Source organism: Aquarana catesbeiana, linkage group LG04 (genome assembly GCF_042186555.1).
Source record: "Aquarana catesbeiana isolate 2022-GZ linkage group LG04, ASM4218655v1, whole genome shotgun sequence".
NCBI lineage: Eukaryota > Metazoa > Chordata > Amphibia > Anura > Ranidae > Aquarana > Aquarana catesbeiana.
The window spans coordinates 368,759,165-368,787,026 of NC_133327.1; the positions used below are offsets into that span (position 1 = coordinate 368,759,165).

Consider the following 27,862-nt stretch of genomic DNA (forward strand, 5'->3'; position numbering starts at 1 on the left):
GGCCAGAAAGAATAAGGCTGGCAACAGATGGCACTGGTTGGCTTAGGCAGGTGGCATTGGTTGGCTTAGACAGGTGGCACTGATTGGCACTGGCTGGCACTGGCAGGTGACACTGGTTGGTGGCACTGGTTTAGAACTGACAGATGGCACTAGCAGGTGGCATTGGTTGGCACTGGCAGGTGGCACTGATTGGCAGTGGCACTGGTTGGCACTGGCAGGCATTGGCAGGTGGCACTATTGGCACTGGCAGGTGGCACTGATTGACGGTGGCACTGGTTGGCGATGGCACGTGGCACTGATTGCCGGTGGCACTGGTTGGCACTGGAAGGTGGCACTAGCAGGTGGCTATGGTTGGTGGTGGCAGGTGGCACTGGTTGGCACCGGCAGGTGGCATTCGCAGATTTCACACCGAGCCGAGTGTTACTGTGTGTGAAACTGACAAGTAACAGAGAGGAGAGAGGAGCTGTCAGAATTGAGCTTAATGTCGGGGGTGGGTGGGACCCAGCTGCTATCAAACACCAGCCAATGATTGGGTTGCTTAAGAAAAGGGGCGGGGCCACATACACGTAGTGTCCCGCCCAAATTCTATCCCATTGGCTGGTGTTTGATAGCTGCTGGGTCCCGCCCACCCCGACATCAAGCTCAATTCTGACAGATCCTCTCTGTTACGTGTCAGTTTCATACAGACAGCGGCTCTGGCAAGCATCAAGTGCCGCGCTGAGTGTGGAGAAGGGAGGGGGAACGGCGGTCAATGTTAAATATCATAGCACTGCATGTCTGGGGCATCGGGAATTGCATTGAGTGGGCTGGTGCCAGCCTAGGGTGCGGTTTCTGGTCGCTTGGGGTTTGTCGAGCCCTGGTCTAACCAATCATCCATGGTTTGCTTGAGCCCTACTAGCGATGTCAGCGCAAGTGTTTCTGACCCTTGTGTTTCATCACCCCAGTGATCGTCAGTCAGTATTTGACTTCCGTGTCACTGCCTTGGAAATGCCCCGATCCTTGACGCCGGGGGGTTCTGCCCATCCCTGGCATTGAAGGGGCGGTTTTGGCCATCCTCTCTTGTTTTGGAAGCAGTGGACTTTCCAAAGTGGCGATTTGTGCCTCTGCACGCTTCGCATGTGACGTCACATCTGCCGCAAAGAATTTAGACATGCGTGATACCGCCGGGAAGACGTCCGCGCCCCGCTGGTGACGTCAGATGCCACCGGGGTGGGGCGAGGAAAAATTGTGGCGATTAGGCATCACTCACCGACGGAGGATCTGTGAGAGAGAGAGTCTGCAACTCTCCTCTCCCTCTTTACCCTGGGTTTTTACCAAGCGATTTTGACCATCTGCTATCCTGTCCATGTGAGGGGTTATTGGGGTCAATAGTCACAATTCCCCCTGCATAGAAGGAGAGGAGGGGGGCTTTTCCATCCAACACTTGCAGGTAACCTCCTCTTGATGTCTATCTGTAATGTTGTTGCTCAGCTCCAGAGTGATGTGGGACCCCTGCTCCTCCAGGAACAGGAATGACCTTTTTCAATGACATCTCAATATGGGATAACACACATTCATATATTTACATTTTTTGTTTTGGGTCTCTTGCTTCTTAGGAATATGCTGGCTGATTCTTTGGGACGACAGGCTCTTACAGCAGGACTGCTGTAAGCTCTTGTCTGGGCCTTTTTAGACCCACCAATTTTCCATCTGCTGTTCTTTTCTCATTGTTTATCCCAGCAGCAATCCGTATTCTCATTCAGGGAATGAAGGAACGTATTGGTTCTATTTTTTTGAAAATCTGTCTTGATCAAGGTAAATTGGTCTCATCTGTTTTTAGATGGAACTTAGACTACCTTTTTTGTATATCGCTCGATTAGCAACGTATATTTAGTCTAACTGATATGCCATCCTATGTATTTCAGAACATTGTTCTTTCCCTATGGTTGCAAACCTGTCCCTTTGACTTGGGCTCCAGAAGGAACCAAAATCATTTAATTGATTTAAATACCTCTGTGGTTTTAGAGCATCTGGTAGGCACACATCCTCAGTTCATTATTTGTTAAAATGCTTGTAATACTATGTTTATGAAATTTACCCTGACTCGATTGTCACGATATCTTGAAGTACATGTATCATAATTATTTATTTCTCTTGTAGTATCAACTTTATGCAGTACTTTCAAAATATCCTGAGGAAGCTCTTGTGAGCGAAACATGTAGAGTAAGAAGTGGCTGCATTGGTGTATTAAATATACGCTTTTTTGAATCTTTATTGTTAATTTTAAAAATAAATTGTTGTTTAATATAATACATTTTTATATAATTATTTGTATGTTGTCTTGGCACCTTTAAAAGTCCTGTCTTTTTCCACTGTTTCTGTTTACATAAAGGGATGTGGTGCTTGATCCCGATTCCCCATTGCCCTAATCGGCATTAAAAGTTAATCAGTGTACAGCAAGCCTAAGTGGTTTTGTATGGTCGAAGTTCCCTGATATTGGTCTATATCAAAGTGGTGAACTCTACTTTTAGGTGTGTCAGGCACAATTTAAGAGAACTAGCAATAAGTTTGAGATCTCGGGGAACCCTCAAAGTAATGTTTAGATTGTTGATATAACAACAATTATTTTTTGAAAATATTAAATTAATGGAATCAATATTAAAAGTACCTATTTATTGTAAAATTTGTGCTTGCTTTTTCTGCATGGATGCTCAATTCTCGGTCAAACTTGATATAAGCAGTGTACAAGGGGGGATAGCAGGGCAAAGCACAAGGGGTCAGGAGGGCACACTACATGGGGGGGCAGCAGGGCATATTATGGAGCACACAGCAGGGCATATTACATAGGATCACCTTACCTGGGATCACATGGGATCATGGAATCTTACATGGGATCAAGGTAGGGTTGCACTGATACCACTTTTTTTAAGATTTTTTTTTCAAGTACTTGCCGATACCGATACTTTTTTAATGTCATGTGACAGTGGCACTAATATGCAGCAATGATGACGTGTGGACTTTTCTTTACAATTTTTATTTTAACTTTTTACAATTATTTTAATATATATATATATATATATATATATATATATATATATATATATATATATATATATATATATATATATATATATATATATATATATATATATATATATATACATACACACACATACACCACACACACACATTTTAACAATGCTTTTTTGGGGGGGGTCAGTGTGTTGTTTGTTTTTGTTTTTTTAATTTTTTTTCTATTATTATTTTTACAATTGAACCTTTTAAATATTTATTTATTACAACTTTTTTGTTTATTAGCACTGTTGGGGGGCTTTGGTGAGATATCTCCCTTTTGAGACAGGGAAAGGGACTGAGGACACAGATTTCCCAGTCCCTTTCTCTGCAGCTCAGCTGCACTGGAGATGAATGGAGAGGAGCTCCTCTCCATTCATAAATTGAAGCATCGTAAACACAGGTTACTATGCTCAGTTATGAATGGACAGAGTCAGTGATCACTCTGTTCATTTGGAAAAGGAAGGAGCCGGTAAATGACAGATTTACCATCTCCTTCCTCCTGACAGCTTCGGGGCAAAGGGAGCAGAGGAGGACTGAAGGAGGATACGGGGACAGTCAGGGGTGATCGGTGCAGCGGTGGGGGAGTTACAAGCACCGATCCCCTTTATAGATTTCAATAAAGCAGCTGAAAGCTGTGGAAGAGAGAGGAGGAGAAGCGGCTGTCAGCTGCTTTATTGAAATTTATACAGGGATATCGGTGCTTGTAACTCCCCAACCGATCACCCCTGACTGCCAAGGTATCGGATCAAGCATCGGAGCATTTGCCCGAGTACAAGTACTCGGGCAAATGCTCGGAATCGGCACCGATACTAGTATTGGTGCATCCCTAGATCAACGCACATGAGATTAGGACAACTTACATTGGGATCAGGGCATATGAGATCAGGGTAAAGTACATGAGATCAAGGCACATGGGATCAGGGTATTGTACATGGGATCAGGGTACCGTACAGGTGATCATGGCACATAGAATCAGAGCACCTTTTATGGGATCAGGGTACTGTACATGGGATTTGGGTACACTCCTGATGAGCCTTGAGCGGCATTGTCCGGCATTAGTGGCTAGACAGATAAGGAAATCTTGTTAAACTGCTATTTATTCCCTTTAAGGAAGACTTTTTTTATAGCGTGTCTCCCCCACCTCTCTCTCTCTCTCTCTAATGCTGCGTACACACGAGCGGACTTTACAGCAGACTTGGTCCGGCAGACCAGAGTCCGCCGGACAATCCGATCGTGTGTAGGCTCCCGCTGACTTTTTTTTCCCCAAAAGTCCGACAGACCTAGAAATGAAACATGTTTCAAATCTTTCCTTCGTAACTCCGCCGGACTCAGTTCATGACGGAAAGCCCATTCGTCTGTATGCTGGTCCGACGGACCAGATACAACGCAAGGGCAGGGTACTGCATCTCGCACCTGCTGCAACAGGAAACACAAATGTTCTTATTGCGGCGAGCGCGGGGCATACCAGGCCCTTAGGTCTGGTATGGATTTTAAGGGGAACCCCCTACGCAGAAAAAAACGGCGTGGGGTCCCCCCCAAGATCCATACCAGACCCCTATCCGAGCACGCAGCCCGGCCGGTCAGGAAAGGGGGTGGGGACGAGTGAGCGCCCCCCCCCCGAACTGTACCAGGCCGCATGCCCACCCCAAAGCACCTTGTCCCCATGTTGATAAGGACAAGGGCCTCTTCCCGACAACCCTGGCCGTTGGTTGTCGGGGTCTGCGGGCGGCTTATCGGAATCCGGGAGCCCCCATTAATAAGGGTCCCCCCAGATCCCGGCCCCCCGCCCTATGTGAATGAGTATGGGGTACATGGTACCCCTACCCATTCACCTAGGGAAAAAGTGTCAAAAAAAAAACAAACACACTAGACAGGTTTTTAAAGTAATTTATTAGACAGCTCCGGGGGTCTTCTTCCGACTTCGGGGGTCTCTCCGGCCTCTTCTCCCGGCATCCGGTTCTTCTGCCAGCTCCTCCGCTATCTTCTTCCTCCTCTCTTTTGCTAGCAGTGGCCCGGACTTCTGCCTTCTTCCCTCTTCTCTTCTTCTGATGTTTACATGACACTCTCCGGCTGTAATGCTCTCTGAGCACTCCGTCATGACTTATATAGCCAGTGACCCCGCCCCCTTAAGACGTCACAGTCCCTGGGCATGCTAGGACTATGACGTCTTAAGGGGGCGTGGTCAACATCACCGGGTGACCACGCCCCCTTAAGACGTCATCGTCCTTAGTCATAGTGACTTCCTTTCTAGTCCCGTCGTACCCAAGTCACGTTCAAAATGAACAGACTTGTCCGTGTGTGGGCAAGTCCATTCATTCGGAAAGGCCGGCGAACCTAGTCTGCCGGAAAGTCCGGTAGTGTGTAGGCAAGTGCGTCCGTTCAGAAAGTCCGTTGGGAAGACCGTCGCACCTAGTTTCCCAGAAAGTCCGGTCGTGTGTACGCAGCATTAGCCCATTAGGAAAACTTCTGACAGAAAAAGATGCTCAGGGCTGTCAGATTGTGCCTGCATATCCAACTACCCTGTACTGTATGTAGCCAACTTCAGAAACCATCCAAAATGCTTTTCCAGTTAGAATGCTATCAAGGTTCATTCTGAACAGCCAATAAAAGGCCAGTTTATTTTCAAAACCGTAATCATGATGTTTTTGCCCATGTGGCCATGTGAACTATGTTACAGTACTGTTCTGTTAATGCTGGCCATGTTTTTTCAGTGTTGCTTTATTATCTTATAGCTTGAAAGTGGACTCGAAGTAAACAGAATATTTCTGTCTGCGGCTGCTCAGAATACTTCCCAGCGGAAGGTGAAGAAAAAGAAGCAATTACAGGTAATTATAATGCAGAAAAGATGAAGAAGTAATGCTGATTACATCACCTGAGTGTTTTAAAGAAAAGAATAAACCTATTATTACTTTTATATACAAAATGCCATTTAAGTGGGGTTTTTCTTTCCTTTTTTTTATGTTGGAAGTGATTTGCATTGGTGTAAATTGTTCTATTTCCTAATCAGAAATAATCAAGCCTCTCTACAAATACTGATGTAACTTTTTTAAATACTGCCATTTCTGTAGTAGAAAAAGACAGCCTTAAAAAACATGCTAGGCTGCCTTATATACCATAAAATGGTGACAAATGGGAAGCATTTTGCCTGCTTGTCATATAAATATTTTTTTATTTTTGTTCGCATTACCCTAGTGCTAGTTCATAATTATCAGTGGATAATTATTGCATGTTTGTAATATTGATTTTTAAGCAGAAGAAACCTGCAGTAAGTAAATCTGCTTCTGATCTGAGGATGTCTTTGAAGGCAGGTGATCTCCCCTTTGTAGCTGGTAAGGTGGGTATTTATGTATATTTTTTTTTTATCTCTATTGGTAAGTTTCCATTGTAAAAGTAACACGTATTGTTTTTGAGTCAGTAGTTTTGCAGAAGCAGAAACCAATGTCATCATATTGTGAAGGTAATAAAAGCACACACAGCAAGCCATGTATTGAGCATTAAAGTGTACGTAAACCCTAAATAAATATTAAAAGGTAACTCCACTTTTGTGGGGAAAAAAAAAAAATGAGCACACACGCACACAAAAAAAAAAGCGTGTACAATCGCGACACAAATCATTTTGTAAGTGAATGTTATTAAAAATGTGTTTTCCTTTTCAAACTGCAGCCCTGTAATTTTCTTAAAAATGCAATATGATTACCTAGCTTCCTGCTTGTGTGATTGGCTCAGTGATTTTCCCAGAAGTCTGCACTGAGATACAAGTCAGATTCCAGGCATCCCCTGCAATAAAAATGTCATTTCTTTTTGTGAAATACTCCCAAAGGGAAATCAGGTCTACAGGTATGCAAACCCTGCCACTTTTCACATTAGAGCCGTGCAGGTGCAGCAGCTAATTGATAATTATAAAACCACTTCCATACAGATTCACTCTGTACATGGACACAGACAAACAAACAGCTATTTCTTCAAAATAACAAAATGTAGAAATCTGCAACACAGTTTGTTAAAATCCCACATTCACGCAGAGGGGAATATTTTTTTCTCAACAAAAGTGAAGTTACTCTTTAAGTATGTTTGGTATCATGTCTTAAATTGGCCATACACGGCTCAGTTTTTTTCATTCAGCCATAGGGCTAACTGAAGAAAATATCCAATCTCCCCATCCACACCTTTGAGGTGAATGGGGAAATCTTCCCCACTGTGTCATTGTATTATGACAGTGGAACTCCCCAACCATCAGAACACACTGATCAGAGCTGTAGCCCATTGTCTGCATGTGCTGATCAAATGAAAATTTTCTAACAAGCCTGTTTATGAAAGTTTAATTTATAGATCGACTTCTCAGGCATTGGAACAGCCATACATGGATTAAAATTAGTCAGTTTTTTGCTGAACCAAACAAATTTCGATCCATGTATGGCCAGCTTTACCCTTCTTTTCTTTTTTTCTGAATCTGTTGAAAAGTTTCTTAGACCATTCACTGATGTGATGTGACTTTGGATGAGTGTGACTAGTGACTTTGTAGAGCACATTGGTCAAAGACATGTGCAGAACATAAACGTTTAGTTTAGTTTAGTATGGTTTCTTTATTTTCTGAATGTAATTAAAAGAACGCCGGCAACGTCCCCTCCACCAAATCCATACAGGACCTTTATCCAAGCATGAAGCCCTGCAGGTCGGGGGGCAGGGGGGGGGGGGGGGCTCCCCTCTCCTGAACCATAGGTTTTTGAGCATTCCTTTATTAAAAAATTAAAGATCAAAGAAAACGTTCTCCAAGTATAGATCCATCATCAATCACACTGCCTGCCGACTTGAAAATAGGGAAAAAGAAAACTTCTGGTCCAGACGAAGGCTCCTGTTGCTTGCCAGCTCTGCCATCTGACAGCTCTTAGATACTCAAGGGGCAGGGCCACCCGGTGATGTCACTGGGTGGTGGCACCACCCTCTTGTGACATCACAAACTGAGAGCATCCTGTCCTGCCAGGTTGCATGCTCGGATAAGGGTCTGGGGGCACGCCCCTTTTTTTTTTTTTGGCATAAGATTTTCTTTAGAAACCATACCATCCTGGCCCGCTTCTTAATAACCAGCTAATCTCCACACAGAATTCAAATCGGGCGATACATTTTTGAATTTGGAATCCATTAGAGAATATAGAAACCAAACAAAACTTTATTTTTCATTGTCAACTTTCTTTTCACAAGTCGCATGTATATCATGCATGTGCGATTTTCATGACACTTTTGAGGGTTTACATTGAAGTCTATGGCCCTCAAGCCACATGAAAGTTGGACCAAAATAGTGCAGGAACTACTTTAATGTTGCTGCATATGCATCTAAAGCATATCTTAGCTTTTATTTATTTTTTTTTATTCCTAGATATGGCAGAATTGTGCAACGTGGTAGTTTTACACTGTAGTCTGCATTACAATAAAACAAAATACATAGGTGCACCTTTTGCACTGTGTATAGTCTAAAATTGAATGTAACACCACCTTATTTTTTCTTTTTTTGGTAGCTGGAAATGTAAAGAATCCCTGTGACTGTTTAGAGAAACCTTAGGATAATGCATTATTGTAGACAGAAGTTGTGGTGTAATAATGCAGGTTTGTGTATCCAAATGGGCTAAAGGACATTTGTACAAATATATCAAACACTTATATTGTAAATGCTAAAATCATCTAGGACAGTGTTTATGTCACTCATGTAACTCTTTAGTAGCAGATCTGTTATATTCATGACTTTTTAAGCACAGTTATCAGCTAGTAGAAGGTTATTAAAATGATCTGTTACTGCAGCAGAGCCTAGACAGGACTCTAGCAAAAAGCGGAATACCAAACCTCACCACAGGACGGACTGTGGAGATTTCATAGGTAGGGCAGTGCCAACGTCCTAAATCTACAAATTCTCAAAAAAGCACAGGGAGTGGAAAAATGGACTTTGTAGGCACCAGTCATAAAATTGAATATAAATATTTTATTATACAAAAAGTACATGAAACCAAAAACACAGACATGTTAAAACATTGCAATAAATTGCAGAGCAACAGCTATTACTCTCTCAAACATAGGTCATAGCCTCCAGAGGGGTTTCCCTTTAAAAAAAGGGGGGAGAAAAAAATAGCCCTCTGTTCAACATAAGAGACATCAAACTAACACAGCTCTACATGTTTTGCAATTAGATGCTTCTTCAGGAGCCTGTTTGAGTTATCTGTAGTAGGAAAAGAGAGAGAAGACAGACAAAAATGCATACTATTAATATTTACTTTAACCACTTAAGGACCGCCTAACGCCGATTTACGTCGGCAAGGCGGCACGGGCAGGCAAAATCACGTACATGTACGTGATTTGCCTCCCGCGGGTGGGGGGTCCGATCGGACCCCCCCCGGTGCCCGAGGCGGTCCCGTTTTGTCCCCCGGCGATCGGAGGTGAGGGGGAGGCCATCCGTTCGTGGCCCCCCCCTCGCGATCGCCGCCGGCCAATCAGATTACTTCCTTTGCTGCTGTATGCTAAACAGCAGCAAAGGAAATGATGTCATCTCTCCTCGGCTCGGTATTCCGTTGCAGCGCCGAGGAGAGAAGACATCAATGTAAGTGCACCAACACTACACAACACAGTAGAACATGCCAGGCACACAAAACACCCCGATCCCCCCCCCCGATCGCCCCCCAATCACCCCCCCCTCCCTGTCACAAACTGACACCAGCAGTTTTTTGTTTTGTTTTTTTTTTTTTTTCTGATTACTGCATTGGTGTCAGTTTGTGACAGTTACAGTGTTGGGACAGTTAGTATTACCCCCCTGTAGGTCTAGGGTACCCCCCTAACCCCCCCTAATAAAGTTTTAACCCCTTGATCACCCCCTGTCACCAGTGTCACTAAGCGATCATTTTTCTGATCGCTGTATTAGTGTCGCTGGTGACGCTAGTTAGTGAGGTAAATATTTAGGTTCGCCGTCAGCGTTTTATAGCGACAGGGACCCCCATAAACTATCTAATAAATGTTTTAACCCCTTGATTGCCCCCTAGTTAACCCTTTCACCACTGATCACCGTATAACTGTTACGGGTGACGCTGGTTAGTTTGTTTATTTTTTATAGTGTCAGGGCACCCGCCGTTTATTACCGCAGGCAGCGTCAGATTAGCGCCAGTACCGCTAACACCCACGCACGCAGCATACGCCTCCCTTAGTGGTATAGTATCTGTACAGATCAATATCTGATCCGATCAGATCTATACTAGCGTCCCCAGCAGTTTAGGGTTCCCAAAAACGCAGTGTTAGCGGGATCAGCCCAGATACCTGCTAGCACCTGCGTTTTGTCCCTCCGCCCGGCCCACCCAAGTGCAGTATCGATTGATCACTGTCACTTACAAAACACTAAACGCATAACTGCAGCGTTCGCAGAGTCAGGCCTGATCCCTGCGATCGCTAACATTTTTTTTGGTAGCATTTTGGTGAGCTGGCAAGCACCAGCCCCAGGCAGCGTCAGGTTAGCGCCAGTACCACTGACACCCACGCACGTACCATACACCTCCCTTAGTGGTATAGTATCTGATCGGATCAATATCTGGTCCGATCAGATCTATACTAGCGTCCCCAGCAGTTTAGGGTTCCCAAAAACGCAGTGTTAGCGGGATCAGCCCAGATACCTGCTAGCACCTGCGTTGTGCCCCTCCGCCCGGCCCAGCCCAGCCCACCCAAGTGCAGTATCGATCGATCACTGTCACTTACAAGGCACTAAACGCATAACTGCAGCATTCGCAGAGTCAGGCCTGATCCCTGCGATCGCTAACAGTTTTTTTGGTAGCATTTTGGTGAACTAGCAAGCACCGTCCCCAGGCAGCGTCAGGTTAGCGCCAGTACCACTAACACCCACGCACGCAGCATACGCCTCCTTTAGTGGTATAGTATCTGAACGGATCAACATCTGATCCGATCAGATCTATACTAGCGTCCCCAGCAGTTTAGGGTTCCCAAAAACGCAGTGTTAGCGGGATTAGCCCAGATATTTGCTAGCACCTGCGTTTTGCCCTCCGCCCGGCCCAGCCCAGCCCACCCAAGTGCAGTATCGATCGATCACTGTCACTTACAAAACACTAAACACATAACTGCAGCGTTTGCAGAGTCAGGCCTGATCCCTGCGATCGCTAACAGTTTTTTTGGAAGCTTTTTATTGAACTGGCAAGCACCAGCGGCCTAGTACACCCCGGTCGTAGTCAAACCAGCGCTGCAGTAACACTTGGTGACGTGGCGAGTCCCATAAGTGCAGTTCAAGCTGGTGAGGTGGCAAGCACAAGTAGTGTCCCGCTACCACCAAGAAGACAAACACAGGCCCGTCGTGCCCATAGTGCCCTTCCTGCTGCATTCGCCAATCCTAATTGGGAACACACCGCTTCTGCAGCACCCGTACTTCCCCCATTCACATCCCCAACCAAATGCAGTCAGCTGCATGAGAGGCATTTTCTTTATGTCCTCCCGGGTACCGCTACCCAACGAACCCCCCCAAAAAAGATGTTGTGTCTGCAGCAAGCGCGGATATAGGCGTGACACCCGGTATTATTGTCCCTCCTGTCCTGACAATCCTGGTCTTTGCATTGGTGAATGTTTTGAACGCTACCATGCACTGGTTGAGTATTAGCGTAGGGTACAGCATTGTACAGACTAGGCACACTTTCACAGGGTCTCCCAAGATGCCATCGCATTTTGAGAGACCCGAACCTGGAACCGTTACAGTTATAAAAGTTAGTTACAAAAAAAGTGTAAAAAAAAAAAATATATATAAAATAAAAAAAAATAGTTGTCGTTTTATTTTTCTCTCTCTCTATTCTCTCTCTCTATTGTTCTGCTCTTTTTTTACTGTATTCTATTCTGCAGTGTTTTATTGTTATTGTTATTATGTTTTATCATGTTTGTTTTTCAGGTATGTAATTATTTATACTTTACTGTTTACTGTGCTTTATTGTTAACCATTTTTTTGTCTTCAGGTACGCCATTCACAACTTTGAGTGGTTATACCAGAATGATGCCTGCAGGTTTAGGTATCATCTTGTTATCATTCTTTTCAGCCAGCGGTCGGCTTTCATGTAAAAGCAATCCTAGCGGCTAATTAGCCTCTAGACTGCCTTTACAAGCCGTGGGAGGGAATGCCCCCCCCCCCCACCGTCTTCCGTGTTTTTCTCTGGCTCTCCTGTCTCAACAGGGAACCTGAGAATGCAGCCGGTGATTCAGCCAGCTGACCATAGAGCTGATCAGAGACAAGAGTGGCTCCAAACATCTCTATGGCCTAAGAAACCGGAAGCTACGAGCATTTTATGACTTAGATTTCACCGGATGTAAATAGCGCCATTGGGAAATTGGGGAAGCATTTTATCACACCGATCTTGGTGTGGTCAGATGCTTTGAGGGCAGAGGAGAGATCTAGGGTCTAATAGACCCCAATTTTTTCAAAAAAGAGTACCTGTCACTACCTATTGCTATCATAGGGGATATTTACATTCCCCGAGATAACAATAAAAATGATTTAAAAAAAAAAAAAATGAAAGGAACAGTTTAAAAATAAGATAAAAAAGCAAAAAAATAATAAAGAAAAAAAAAAAAAAAAAAAAAGCACCCCTGTCGCCCCCTGCTCTTGCGCTAAGGCGAACGCAAGCGGCGGTCTGTCGTCAAACATAAACAGCAATTGCACCATGCATGTGAGGTATCGCCGCGAAGGTCAGATCGAGGGCAGTAATTTTTGCAGTAGACCTCCTCTGCAAATCTAAAGTGGTAACCTGTAAAGGCTTTTAAAGGCTTTTAAAAATGTATTTATTTTGTTGCCACTGCACGTTTGTGCGCAATTGTAAAGCATGTCAAGTTTGGTATCCATGTACTCGGCCTAAGATCATCTTTTTTATTTCATCAAACATTTGGGCAATATAGTGTGTTTTAGTGCATTAAAATTTAAAAAAGTGTGTTTTTTCCCCAAAAAATGCGTTTGAAAAATCGCTGCGCAAATACTGTGTGGAAAAAAAAAATGAAACACCCACCATTTTAATCTGTAGGGCATTTGCTTTAAAAAAAATATATAATGTTTGGGGGTTCAAAGTAATTTTCTTGCAAAAAAAAAAAACTTTTTCATGTAAAAAATAAGTGTCAGAAAGGGCTTTGTCTTCAAGTGGTTAGAAGAGTGGGTAATGTGTGACATAAGCTTCTAAATGTTGTGCATAAAATGCCAGGACAGTTCAAAACCCCCCCAAATGACCCCATTTTGGAAAGTAGACACCCCAAGCTATTTGCTGAGAGGCATGTCGAGTCCATGGAATATTTTATATTGCGACACAAGTTGCGGGAAAGAGACAAATTTTTTTTTTTTTTTTTTGCACAAAGTTGTCACTAAATGATATATTGCTCAAACATGCCATGGGAATATGTGAAATTACACCCCAAAATACATTCTGCTGCTTCTCCTGAGTACGGGGATACCACATGTGTGAGACTTTTTGGGAGCCTAGCCGCGTACGGGACCCCGAAAACCAAGCACCGCCTTCAGGCTTTCTAAGGGCGTGAATTTTTGATTTCACTCTTCACTGCCTATCACAGTTTCGGAGGCCATGGAATGCCCAGGTGGCACAAACCCCCCCCCCAAATGACCCCATTTTGGAAAGTAGACACCCCAAGCTATTTGCTGAGAGGTATAGTGAGTATTTTGCAGACCTCACTTTTTGTCACAAAGTTTTGAAATTTGAAAAAAGAAAAAAAAAAAAAAGTTTTTTCTTGTCTTTCTTCATTTTCAAAAACAAATGAGAGCTGCAAAATACTCACCATGCCTCTCAGCAAATAGCTTGGGGTGTCTACTTTCCAAAATGGGGTCATTTGGGGGGGTTTTGTGCCACCTGGGCATTCCATGGCCTCCGAAACGGTGATAGGCAGTGAAGAGTAAAATCAAAAATTCACGCCCTTAAAAACGCTGAAGGCGGTGATTGGTTTTCGGGGCCCCGTACGCGGCTAGGCTCCCAAAAAGTCCCACACATGTGGTATCCCCATACTCAGGAGAAGCAGCAGAATGTATTTTGGGGTGCAATTCCACATATGCCCATGGCCTGTGTGAGCAATATATCATTTAGTGACAACTTTGTGCAAAAAAAAAAAAAAAAGTGTCACTTTCCCGCAACTTGTGTCAAAATATAAAATACTCCATGGACTCAATATGCCTCTCAGCAAATAGCTTGGGGTGTCTACTTTCCAAAATGGGGTCATTTGGGGGGGGGGTTGTGCCACCTGGGCATTCCATGGCCTCCGAAACTGTGATAGGCAGTGAAGAGTGAAATCAAAAAGTTACACCCTTAGAAATCCTGAAGGCGGTGATTGGTTTTCGGGGTCCCATACGCGGCTAGGCTCCCAAAAAGTCCCACACATGTGGTATCCCCGTACTCAGGAGAAGTAGCTGAATATATTTTGGGGTGCAATTCCACATAGGCCCATGGCCTGTGTGAGCAATATATCATTTAGTGACAACTTTTTGTAAATATTTTTTTTTTTTTTGTCATTATTCAATCACTTGGGACAAAAAAAATAAATATTCAATGGGTTCAACATGCCTCTCAGCAATTTCCTTGGGGTGTCTACTTTCCAAAATGGGGTCATTTGGGGGGGTTTTGTACTGCCCTGCCATTTTAGCACCTCAAGAAATGACATAGGCAGTCATAAACTAAAAGCTGTGTAAATTCCAGAAAATGTACCCTAGTTTGTAGACGCTATAACTTTTGCGCAAACCAATAAATATACGCTTATTGACATTTTTTTTTACCAAAGACATGTGGCCGAATACATTTTGGCCTAAATGTATGACTAAAATTTAGTTTATTGGATTTTTTTTATAACAAAAAGTAGAAAATATCATTTTTTTTCAAAATTTTCGGTCTTTTTCCGTTTATAGCGCAAAAAATAAAAACTGCAGAGGTGATCAAATACCATCAAAAGAAAGCTCTATTTGTGGGAAGAAAAGGACGCAAATTTCGTTTGGGTACAGCATTGCATAACCGCGCAATTAGCAGTTAAAGCGACGCAGTGCCAAATTGGAAAAAGACCTCTGGTCCTTAGGCAGCATAATGGTCCGGGGCTCAAGTGGTTAAACCTTGTTAGTAGTGCGTCTCAATCAGTATTTATGAGCACCATGAGGAAGCCAACCAGTGGACCCAACAAGCGACATGCATAAGGTGACAAACAGGACTCTACCCTCATCTGGCATTTGCAGCAAAGCTTAACCACTTCAATACCAGCCACTTTCACCCTCTCAGGCCCAGGCCAATTTTCAGCTTTCAGCACGGTCAGACTTTAAATGACAATTGTGCAGTCATTGTACCCGTATTACATTTTTATCATTTTTTCCCCACACAAATAGAGCTTTCTTTTGGTGGCATTTAATCACCACTGGAACATGGACTAGTGATAGTATGTAAAAAGTAAATAATAGTAATAATGACATTTTTCAATTTTTTAATATTTCTTTTATACATTTTTTTTTTCTTCTTTTTCAAATTTTTTTTTACACACTATGATTGCTTATAATACAGGCAGTCCCTGGGCTACAAATAAAAGTGGTTCTGTAGGATTGTTCTCAAGTTGAATTTGTACAGTTGTGCTCAAAAGTTTGCACACCCTGCAGAAATTGTGTAATTTAAGCATTAATATTGAAAATACTGATCGTACCAAAAAACTGTCTTTTTTTTTTTTATTTAAGGATAGTGATCACATGAAGCCATTTATTATCATGGGGAGCTTCTATTGCTCTTCCAACATATGCTCTCTACATTGTAAGCAATTCAAATTAGAATATAAATATCAAAAAACTGCTTTAAGGCTCCAAATAAATCTTTATTGAACATAAAACGTGTATTTTTGGTGCATTAATATGGTGTAGGCGGAGTGAAGGATGGTTGACATTGAAACTAGTTTTCATTTTGTTCAGACAGCATCTGCATTCAATGTTCTTGCTTTTTTTTTTTTTTTTTTTTTTTTTTTTTACTTTACAGGTATTTGCAATTACATGTGATATATTTAGTACTGATTTATATTAAAACTGAGCTTTTTTTGTGAGTTTCCTAGTGAATGTAATCAATCAGCATACTACATCCCGCCCCATAGTATTTAGCAATAGGAGGACATGGAGGATGAGGGAGGAGTGTGTCGTTTACCACTATGTATACAGTACGCTCACATGTGTGACTCTATAGTGATGTGGGCTGCACAGATAATAAAAAGGAGAAAATTAAGAGCTTAGAAGGGAACTGAAATTGAACATGCTCCGTAGAGGACTCCAGCTGCTCTACAAAATCTCAGACTGCAGTGGGGGCGCAGAGAAACACAAAATGAATGCTTTTAGTACAGGGGTGTCAAACTCCATTTTATCATGGGCCGCATCAGCAGTATGGTTGCCCTCAAAGAGCCGTTTCTATCCGGGGTGCATTACATGCAGAGTTCAGGATTCTGCTATGTACAGAGTTCAGGATTATGCTACTGTATGTACAGAGTTCAAAATGATGATACTGTATGTACTAGAGCTGCACGATTAATCGTTAAAGGGTAAGTTCACCTTTACAGAAAAATCTGTAAGGTGAACTTACACAGGACCCCCTCTTCATCCCCCCCCCCCCCCCCCCCAATCCCGCTGACCTGGATTGTGGCAATCTCCCAATCTGAGCCCCTGTATATCTGCATCAGGAGTCCAGGGCTTAGAAAACCCTGCAGCTGAATCTCCAAAATGTACCCTGCCAGGAGGGATGTTTCGGAGCATTAAAATTTTCGGGGCTGTCACATGGGCGGCGCGACCAATCAGAAGCCGCGAAGCCCGTCCTGTCAGCTGGGAAGAAGATGTGTGGATGCCGAGGGGGATTTATAAGCCCGTTCTTCTTATGCGGATATACTGGGGCTCAGAGCAGGAGATTGCCGCGATCCAGGTCAGCGGGACTGGGGGGGGGGGGGGGATCAGGAGGGGGTCCTGTGTAAGTTCACCTTACAGATTTTTCTGTAAAAGGTGAACTTACCCTTTAAAGAATCGAATTTGTTATTCTACTCCCCTCCCGATCTTAAAACAGCATTTCCCCCATTCTATGTAACAAGTGCAGAAAGTTTTCTGCTCACTTCTGACAGCTGACAAAAAAATCCAGGCAGCCTGCCAAATTTTTCTCAACATTGGAGATATCTATAAACAAAGTAACATTTTGTTCTCAGATCAAAGGAATGAACTTCTGTCTGTAAATCAGGGCAGTTTAACCATTTAAAGACTAAACCTTTTTCTGACATTTGTTGCTTACAAGTTAAAATCATGATTTTTCGCTAGAAAATTAATTGGAGCCACCAAATATATATAAAACACACCAATTTTTTTTGTATAATGTGAAAGATATTACGCTGCGAGAATCATGATCTTTATTCTAAGCAAAAAAATCATGATTTTAGCCAGAATCGTGCAGCTCTAGTATGTACAGAGTTGAGGATTATGCTATGTGCAGAGTGCAGGATTCAGGGGTGTGCTGTGTAAAGAGTGCAGGGTGTTGCTGTCTGTAATGTGGAATACATATAATATTTTGTAACATAATATGGTTTAATTTTCTTTCTTTATTTTTTAAGTCTACCTGTTCCAGTCATTCTCTGAGTGCAAATGTGCAGAGTGTTATGCACATGATAAAGCATCAAAGCCAGAGCCCACATACTACACTGACCCGTTCAAAATCTGCAGGACACAAGCCAGTTGGGCTTGCTGGATCAAGCAGGTCTTCAGCCTGTGCAGCACCCTCTACAGGTGATAGCCTGACTGATCTACTACTTGCTCTACAGGGCGAGTTGGAGGACTTGAATTTGTAAGTATAGAATGTGCTGTTTCTGGTAATTTAAATATTTAATGCTTTAATAATACTGTATCAATGTTCACCAATGTTTTTTCAGCTGTGCTATATTTTACTTTAAATATAATAAAAAAAAAATTATTTTAGTAAAGAAAAATGTGTTGTCAGTCACTGTAATCAAAATTCATCTTGCTGTAAGTAAAGATACATGCCTCAAAAAATACAAATTTAAATAGCCCATAAACATTTTACTCTCTTTAACATCCATTGAAGGAAACAAGAAGTTTTTCACCTCTGGGTTACACTGTCACCCTGCAGGAGGGTTGGTTGGTTATCAGGCCAACCCAAGATAGATCATCTTACTAGCAGCATGAGTTTTTTGCTGGTGTCCTAATAGAATGGACGTTTGTTCAGCTCAGCTGTGCAGAAGACTACCCATTTTTGCTAGTACGCCATTTTTAGTTAGAGCAGCTGGCATTGTCCCAGCACCTGCCCTGTCTCTGAACACACAGTTTGTAAAAAAGCTGGTCGGGAGCTGTCGGAATTACATAGGTCACTGAACACCTTTTTTTTAAAATTCCCTGCTTCACGTGGATTTTGCTACAGAATGGGTTAACGCTGTGGGACTGAGCGCTTATATCATCTACTGCATGGATTGTATGTGTGCTTTCTTTACCATAATGAAGTTCAATCTTTAATCCATTCTTGTTGCTCACCAACAGTGACTTTGATCACCTCTGGCCATCATCTAAAACTGGATGTCTGTGTTCTGTGTGGGCATGAGGCCTCAATGTTGCTTCCTGCCTTGTATAGCAACGTGTCTGATTGTAGAAATGGGGTGTGGGGGGGCAGTCCCACTGTAACAGGTGCTCCCAAGATTACACTCTACTAACCACTCCAGAACTGGTTAGTGTGCCTAAAAATGGTGCTGACTTCTGTAGCCTGGAATTTTGTTGTCCTCTTTGCCTAGTGTCTATTTTGTCATTTGGAGTTCTCTCTAGCTCCATCAGGTGTGACTGGTTCCTCTGCCATTTCGGTTGAGGTTTCTACTACAGTAAAGCAAGAGCTACACCAGTGTAGAACTGTAGACCCGTGTCCAAGCAGAGTCTGATCGAAATTCAGGGACATCTATTTGAATCTACTCTTGATAACATTACGGTGGCAGGAGCACCCATCTTTCCCAGCTGAAGAATCCTAAGGTGTTAAGAAACATCTCTTTTGTTTCCCAACTTCTGAGCCCTCCACATTGAGACCCCCCAAGCTTGGCTTAAAGTCTGCCTAATCCTCAAACACTTGCAAGAATGGGGGTACATTTTTTAACCTTTATAGACACTTGGGCAGCTTGCATCTCAGACGCTTGGGTGCAGGAGGTGGTATCCCAGGGCTACAAACTGAAGTTTTGCTCTCTGACCCCTCCTTGGTTTCTCACCTCCAACTATACAATGCCACCACACAGATCATCAGAGACTTTCTGGCTTTTCTATGCTTTGTAAATGTGGCTCTGCTCTCTTGCCTGCACCTTGAGTGTTCACCAGGGTGCTGGCCCCAGTATTAACCCTACTGAACTCACAGCATCCCCATTGTGGAATATTTAAATTACCTATTGAATGGAGCATTTGGCAGAGGCTCTGTCTAACAACATTGCTTTGACTGTTTAGGCATTACAGAGGTTCAGATGGATCCTGAACCTGCAGATATTGGAGCTGGATTGACTTATCCTTTGGAGTATCAGGGTGCATCTAGTCCTGGATACAGCTTAAACCAGAGTGATTCTTCCACAGGAGAAACTTCAACTCTCCAGTCTCAGATTTTAGCTCTTCAGTCCAGAAGTCATATGACTTAGCTTTTGCATTTGAGTGCTGGGCCTGATGGTAGTCTCCTTCAAGTCTGTCCCATTTGGCCATTTTCATTCAAGACCTCTACAAAATAACATTGTCATTGTGGGGGCGAGTCATGTAGGTCCTTGTATAGACCAATTAATTTGGAACCAGGATTTCCTTAGCCTGGTAGCTCAGGAAGCCATCTCTGAAATTGGAGACGTTCTTTCTTCTAGAGGATCCTCAGGTTGAATGCCAGCCTGTTGGTCTGGGGAGAAGTCATGGTGATGTTGGTGCAGAGAACTTGGTTGTCAGGAGTCTTTTTCCTATCTGTCCTAAAATTTCAGGCAATTTGGCTGTCCATCCCTCCTGAAGGTCATCCAATTTGAATTAATTCGGACAGTGCCACAACATTGGTGTACGTCAACCATCAGGGAGAAGCCAGAAGACTTGCTGCATTTAGAGAAGTATATTGGTTGCTTTTCCTGGGCAGATTTTCACATTGCTGCCTTGTCTGCCGTGTACTTCACAGGTGTGGACAATTGGCAGGCATACTTTATTTCACGTCTGTGGGACAAATCCTCATGTTACTACATGTGGGCAAGGGCCAGTGTTTGGCTCTCAGCACTTCCAAAGGCTAGATCTCTGCCCTTTCTATTCTGTTTCAGGGACCGCTGGTATCTCACTCCTTAATTGAGGCTTTTTAAAGGGCATTTCCCATGTAGCTCCTACTGTTTATTCCTTTAACTCAATGGGGATCTGAATCTGGTTCTGTCTATGCTTCAGAGACTGCCATTTGAACCCATTAGAAACATTCTTCTCTCTACTCTAACCCACATGTTGCATTCCTTGTAGCCATCACTTCTGTAAGGCGAGTGTCTGAACTGGTGGCCTTATTCTGCAAGAACCTTCTCTGGTTTAGCATAAGGACACAGTGGCATTGAGGCCCAGGACTTCCTTCTTCCCTAAAGTAGTCTTTGTCCTTTATCTCAACCACAACCACCTTGTTCTCCCTTTCCTCTGTCCAGCCACAGTTTACTGAAAGGAAGTTTCCTTCGTTGTCTTGTTGTGGTTAGGTTAGGGCTATGCGAAGTCTATCTCTCAGCCACAGCTTCCTTGAGGAAGATTATCTCTGTGTAACCCTAGATGAACCCCATAAGGGTGCACCAGCTTCTCGCTCCACCATGTCTTGGTGGCAAAGGCAGACCAGTATCCAAACTTGGTCTCGAGGATTGGAATGTACTCTTTACTTTCAAGGCACATTCTACTAAATCTTTGAGTGCTTCTTGGGCTTTTACGTATCAAACAACTGTTTCCCAGATTTGCAAGGCTGTCTCCTGCTCTTCTATTCACAAACTCTCTCTAAGTCCTTTAAGGTAGACGTTGGGCTCTTATCTGATGCCAGCTTCAGGGCCTAAGGTTCTTCAAGTGGCTCTTTGAACTGTAGGTAGTCCCATGTTCCGTTTTTTTTTTGGGGCCTGCTAGTGTTTGTTTGCTGTGCCGCCCACACCTCCGTCGGAATGCTTTGGGACATGCTGAAGGTGAAATATTTCCCGTGTCTCTCAATGGGCGAGAGCATATAGGATTTTTGTACTGGCCATAAAATTGGTACCAAATGGTAAATGGACCATAAAATGCACCCCAACCCAACCTCTATGATTATGTTAGTGGTACTGCTTTGCTACAAAACTGAAGCATGCCAGTAGTAGAGGGGTTATTCTGGGTTGGTCTGCTGATTTTTTTTATTTTTGTTGCCAGTGTGCAGTCTATTCTGTAGGCAGCAATATTATCCAGTGTTGAAAAAGAACTGCAGTCTGCTCACATCATTTGTAATAAAAACATCTTCGCCATGCTGAAGCTTCCCTCCAGCCACTTTGCATATTATTTTATATATACTGTGATTCTGTACTTTCCAAATATGCTGCAGAAAACTCCCTCCACTAAGTCTGGCTGCAGCCATTTTAACTGTGGGCAGCTGAAGCTGCTGCCTGTTCATTTCCTTTATTTATACAGGCATACAGAGGCACACCTCCAGCTTTGCAGCCCTGCAACTTTCATTGGCCCCTTATATGACTTATCCCCCCTCCCTTCCTGGCAAACTCTCACGACATGCCATAAGCCTAGGCTAATGACCAGACAAGCGGGAAGTGGGCTGTATAAGGTATTTACTGGCAGAAAAAAAAAAAAGTTTTATTATCCAAAGTTAAAACAACAAGGGCAGAAGTTTTAATAGATGGAAAGTTGAAAAAATGACTGAAGGTCCACTTTAATGTGTCCCCCAGTGTAATCTTTATTTCTACAGTGTAATTCTATTTTGCTTATGTATAAATATTTTTTTACCTCCTAAGTGAACATGATGAGCTGTTGAAGCAAATAAATGAAACAAAAGACATTGATATGCGTGAAGATTTAGAACGGGAGATGGAGTGCCTTGTTAAACAAATGGAAAACAAAAGTGACCAAATACTAAAGCTGAAGAGGCATCAACAAAATGTAAGTGATTTGCCATATCCTATAATGCAGGCTTTAGGTCTATAGCATTATTGCATTACTGTATATACCATAATGATAGCTAGATTATTGAATGGAGAATGGATATTCTGTTTACCCTTCTCTACTTTATAGATAAATTGAAGTTTTAAAATAACAAATGCAAAGGTATTTGTTTGACTGCTACCTATATCAACCATTCCAATAACGGCATGTAGTTGCCTCAGTGGAGGTGGGTTGTTGCAATGCACACCATTTATCTTTTTATTTTGCAATTAACTAGTCCCCAAACGTTCAGTTGACAAGGAATTAGGGTTGCACCGATAACGATAATAATATCAGTATTGTTACCGATACCAAGCATTTGCACAAGTACTTGTATTTGTGCAAATGCTCTGATACTTGATCTGATACCTGCATCCTCAGCGTAGCAGGGGGGGGGGGGGCAGGGCGGCCTCATAGATGATCGGCGCGGGCAGTTACTAGCACCGATCGTCCCGACTGTCCCCTGTGTCCTCCTGCGGCTCCCTGAGTCTGCTCTGGTCCTCCTCCGTGCTTCTCCTGTCCCCCTCTATGTCCTCCTCTGTGCTCTTCCACCCCCTCTGGTCTCCCCTTGTCCCGGATCTTTTCTGGATGGAGAGCGGAGGAAGGAGCCAGTAAAAATGTAATTTACTGGCTCCTTCCTTTTCTGAATGAACAGAGTCAGTGATCACTGCCTCTGTCCATTCATAACTGAGCATCGTGAACTGTGTTTATGATGCTTCAGTTTATGAATGGAGAGACGAGCCGTTGTCTCCTCTCCATTCATCCCCAGTGCAGCTGAGGCTGCAAAGAAAGGGCTGGGGAATCTGTGTCCTCAGTCCCTTTTCAAGTCTCAAAGGGGAGATGTCAGGGGTCTGATAAAAAATAAAGAATTGTAATAAAAAAAAATATTTAAAAAGGTTCAATTGTAAAAATAAAAAAACACTGACTACGTCCACTCCCCCCTCCCCCCCCCAAAAAAAAATAAAAAAATAAGGCATTGCATAATAAATTGTAAAAAATAAGAAAAATAAGTAAATTGTAAAATTAAATTAAAAAAAGCTATGTTAATGCATGTCAACTCAGGTGCTTTTATCACGTGCGACTAGTGGCGTATCATCCATGGGTTCAAGGTGTCCACTGCACACAAGCCCCAAGGGGGATGGGGGGCCCACTGTGCTCTGACCCAAACGGCACCCATGAGTGATCTGTCTCTGGTTGGTACCTGGTGAAATTTGACAATTGGGGCTGACCGGTGGGGTGGTGGGGGCAGTTGCAAGCACAGATCCCCCTGTATGGCTTTCAATGAAGCAGCTAAAAGTTGCTTCTTCTCCTCGCTGCTCCACGGCCCACCCTCCCTGTCCCCCCACAGCACTTCCGGCTTCCCTCCTCTCCTCTTCCGCCTGCTGCTGTGGGGGATCTGTCAGGATGGAGAGTGAAGGAAGGGGCCGATAAATGATGTCCTCCTCCATGCTCCTCCGCCCCCTCTGTCCTTCTCCGGTCCCCCCGCCTCAGATCTGTTAGGATGGAGAGCGGAGGAAGGAGCCTGTAAATCTGTCATTTACCAGCTCCTTCCTTTTCCGAATGCACAGAGTCAGTGATCACTGACTGTCCATTCATAACTGAAGCATCGTAAACTGTGTTTACGATGCTTCAGTTTATGAATCAACAGGAGCCTCTGTCTCCTGTCAATTCATCTTCAGTGCAGCTAAGGCTGCAGAGAAAAGGACTGGGGAATCTGCGTTCTCAGTCCCTTTCTCTGTCTCAAATGGGAGATGTCAGGGGTCTGTTTAGACCCCTAATACCTCACCAAAGCCCCCCAACAGGGCTATATATATATATATATATATATATATATATATATATATATATATATATATATATATATATATATATATATATATATATATATATATATATATATATATATATATATATAAAAGAATTGTAAAACATAATATATTAAATTAAAAAAAAAATAAAAATACTGACACTGCTCCCCCCCCCCACTAAAACATTGTAATAAAAAAGAAATACACAAAACAAAAACAAAAAAAATTGTAAAAAAAAAAAGTGTTTGAAAAAAACAAACAACTATTGACACCATCCACTGCAATACTGACATTATCCACTGTCCTACTGCTGCTGTCCACTGCCTCCTCCCCCGGAAGCACTGTGGGAAAAAAAAATATTTTAAAAATGCATATAAAAATAAACTTGCAAAAAGTAATATAAAATAAAAAAAAACTACTGACACTGTCCATTGCCCTACTGACACCACCTTGCACATAACACCCACCACCATACACTCACCACCCTTCTCCTGCACATTCCTATTTAACATTACCACATTCTGCACTATGCAAGTCATTTTAAGACTGTATTTAACCTTTTAACCACACCCAATATTTAGCGCACTTTAAACAGCGCCTACTTTTCGCATTACGTGCCTCCTTTTTTTTTTTTTTTTTTTTTTGCTTTTCTTTTTATTCGATGCCTAGGGCCCACTTTTGATCTTGCACAGGGCCCCACTGATTTCATGATATGCCCCTGTGGGGGGGGGGGGAATAGTAAAGGAGAGTAGGGGGGACAGTTTTAGAAGAATAGGATCGGTGGGAGGTGGAGCGGCTGTGGGCAGGGAAGCAGCAGCATGGGGTGGGGGAGAGGGGGGTGGTCGCATTAGGGGTTAATAACTCTGATCAGCAGGTTGTAATTTGCTGATCAGAGCTATAGAATTGTTCAGCAGAGTCTGCTGAACAATTCTGATATAGAAAATAAGTGTAAATACTCCGCGCCAAAAAAAGTTTAGCATATAAAATATAATTAAAACAATCTGCTCCCCTAATTTGATAAATAGTGATCAAAGAACAATTAAGTGGTGTGTAGAGGGTGCTAAATGGTGACTATTGTTAACATAAAATGTTTTATGTTAACATTAGTCACCATTTAGCGCCCTCTACACACCACTTAATAATTCTGATATAAGCTTATGGTCATTGAAGTGACCATAAGCTTATAGGAGAGGGAGTTATGAGGGCCGTACGGACTTGGCCATCTGCGAGCACTTTTTAGGTCCGTACGGCTTACGGACTGGAAGTGAAAGGGTTAAAGAGTTGGGGCCACTTAAGTGATTGCGGGCTACAATAAAATGAAATGGTTTAGAATTAAAAATTTTTTATTTTGAATAGCATAATAAAGATTTTAAACCACAATCAGGGTCATCAGTTTCCTTGGGACCAATCTCCATTGGATGTTTACTCTGTTTAATCAGTCACAAAAAAAGAAAATATACAGGCGGACCCGATCGAACCAATCGTGTGAAAGAGGCCTAAGGCTGCTTTCACACTGGTGCTCTGTGGTTTATCCACACTGCAGGTGCTGCGCATGGCACCTGCAACTTTCCTGCTGGTAAGCTGCACTTTGCCATAGACTTCTATTATATCTTGCAAGTGTGGTGCACTTTCAGAAAGAGCACAAAACCCACAGGATATAATAAAAAAACTCTATGGTTTAGGGCAGCTAACCCACTGGAAAGCCCCAGGTGCACTGCGCTGCACCTGTGGATCAGTGTGAAAGCAACCTAAAATTCCTTTTTTTTTTTTTTTTTTTTTTGCTCATATATGCCCATTGCAAAACTATGATGAACTATGAACAAAACTATGAACTGACCTTTTTATCATTAAGTTTCTGCTGGCTGTTGGAAAGGTTCCTGTCCCAGGCGGAGTAATACCAAATGCACATTGCCTGGGACAAGAGTTGGCACTATAGAGGAAGCATCAGCATATGTGTCTCCTGCTCCCTCTGCAGCTGCTCCATCCTCTCTATTGCTCTGGGTCAGCAACCTGCGAACTGGGCTTGACGACCTTCCATCCGAGACCAGGAGGTCGTGGGCCACATGTTGAGCAGGTGCTCTCTACTATTCTTACTTCCTGGTAATTTGTGAATAATAGTATCACATCACTGTATATATTTTGTGACCAGCATTCTAAACCTTGAAATGTACCTTTTTTCAGGTTCTTAGGCTTAAGAATGCAGCTTGGTCCATGAAGAAACTTTCCTCCAAAGCCAGATCCGCTGTCGCAGGACAGTCTTGCAAAGCAGACAGTGATGTCACCCCCGGGAAAAAACAAAAGGCTCCAGCAAGAGGCACTCCAAACGCCAATAGCAAGGCTGCCCTGCAGCTGTTGAAAAACGTGCAGAAGATTCAAACAAATTTAAAGAGGGATGATATCATGTGGGAAAAGTGAATTGTTTTTGTATATATTGCTTTTTGCTGTGTGTGCGCGTGTGTATTTCTAAGGTCCACATTCTCAATCCTTTGTGTGTACAGTGACTTCCAGTGCCTATTTATTAATATTTTAAATAAAGATTTTTAATTTAGTGTATTTGTATCCAGAATGACGTACATATGTGTATTTGTTTTATACTTTAAATAATTTATTCAAATTTTGTACCACTGCTGATACATTTCAATAATATATGCTCTGTTTATATGTACAGAAGGTGTCTGCTTATTTGAAGTCAGCAATACAATTTTGTACTATTATCATGCCTCAGTCACATGACTTTTGGATAAAATGATACATCGATGTAACATCTGTAAATGAAAAAAAGATTGACAAAAGGCACAACTGTTTACTGCTCTCTGCATATTTTTCATGTACAATAGCTTGCTACAATGCTTATCTATGCAGCTATAAATTGTTGCTGTGCCATTGATTACTAGCAACAGCATTGGGTAACATGAGTAGCTACCGAAACTGGCGATTCTGCTGCAACCTACAAAAGCCGAAAAAAAAGTCAACCGCTCCGTGACAGAGCTACAGATCGCTTGGAATTTTAGCGACACAGACCCTTCTTTGCAATTCTTTTTTTATATTTTCCTAGCAAAAAAAAAGCTAAGGAGAGAAATTCTGTAGACGCTAGATAAAACACTAGTGTGACAGCTTTTAATCACACAGCTTTTAAAGTGTACCGTGCACACACGTGCCTAAGACTGCATAACATAAATGATAAGAATATTTCTGTGTCGGGAATGCACAACCGACCACAGTAATGAAAGGCTGTATGCAGATTTACGCCTCTACTTGTGTAAACCTGCTACTCTACGTTCAGGAATGTATGGCTTTGAGCATGTTCAGGTTTACGCAAAGTAGCGGAGTAACCCTACTTGCAGCCATTCAGTACTATGATCAGCTGTATGTGACAGCTGTGTATCCTTGGTGTGGAAAGACACCCACAGTTAAGCTTCATACACACGATCCAATTGTTGGCCAACCGAGCATCAGATTTTTGCCTTAAGGGCGTGTGCCTGGATCTTGTCTTGCATACTAATGGTACACAATTTTCGTGTAACAAACACGAACGTAGTGACGTACTACGAGGAATTTCAGCTCTTGAGCGCCACCCTTTGGGCCCCTTTGGTGAGCATTGATTCTGAGAAGACTTTAATGGGACGGAGTTGTGTACAGACGATAGGAAAATCTGACAACAGACCATTGTCCGCCGAAAATGTATTCGCCTGCCATCCAACATTTGTTGGCCGAAAGTTGGACAACAATTGTCAAAAGGAGCGTACTAACGGTAAGATTTTAGGACAACAGTCTGTCAACAAACAAACCCCTGCCAACAATCGCATCGTGTGTACGAGGCTTTATTGTCCCAGGA

The 27,862-nt window shown here is 42.8% G+C and overlaps 1 protein-coding gene across 3 annotated transcripts in view; it reads left to right on the forward strand.

Moving 5' to 3' along the window:
• Nucleotides 1–26,810, forward strand: part of CEP57L1 (centrosomal protein 57 like 1) — a 70,098-nt gene extending 43,288 nt beyond the window's left edge. Inside the window, exons 7-11 of one of the 3 annotated variants that reach the window (XM_073627050.1) lie at nt 5,787–5,879; nt 6,305–6,388; nt 17,653–17,882; nt 22,033–22,177; nt 26,209–26,810. In XM_073627050.1, coding sequence (XP_073483151.1) covers nt 5,787–5,879; nt 6,305–6,388; nt 17,653–17,882; nt 22,033–22,177; nt 26,209–26,442 — 786 coding nt within the window. In that variant the 3' untranslated portion in view covers nt 26,443–26,810. The remainder of the gene's footprint in view (nt 1–5,786; nt 5,880–6,304; nt 6,389–17,652; nt 17,883–22,032; nt 22,178–26,208) is intronic. The other 2 variants (XM_073627051.1, XM_073627052.1) reach the window with 2 other exon arrangements.
• Nucleotides 26,811–27,862: the final 1,052 nt, after the last annotated feature.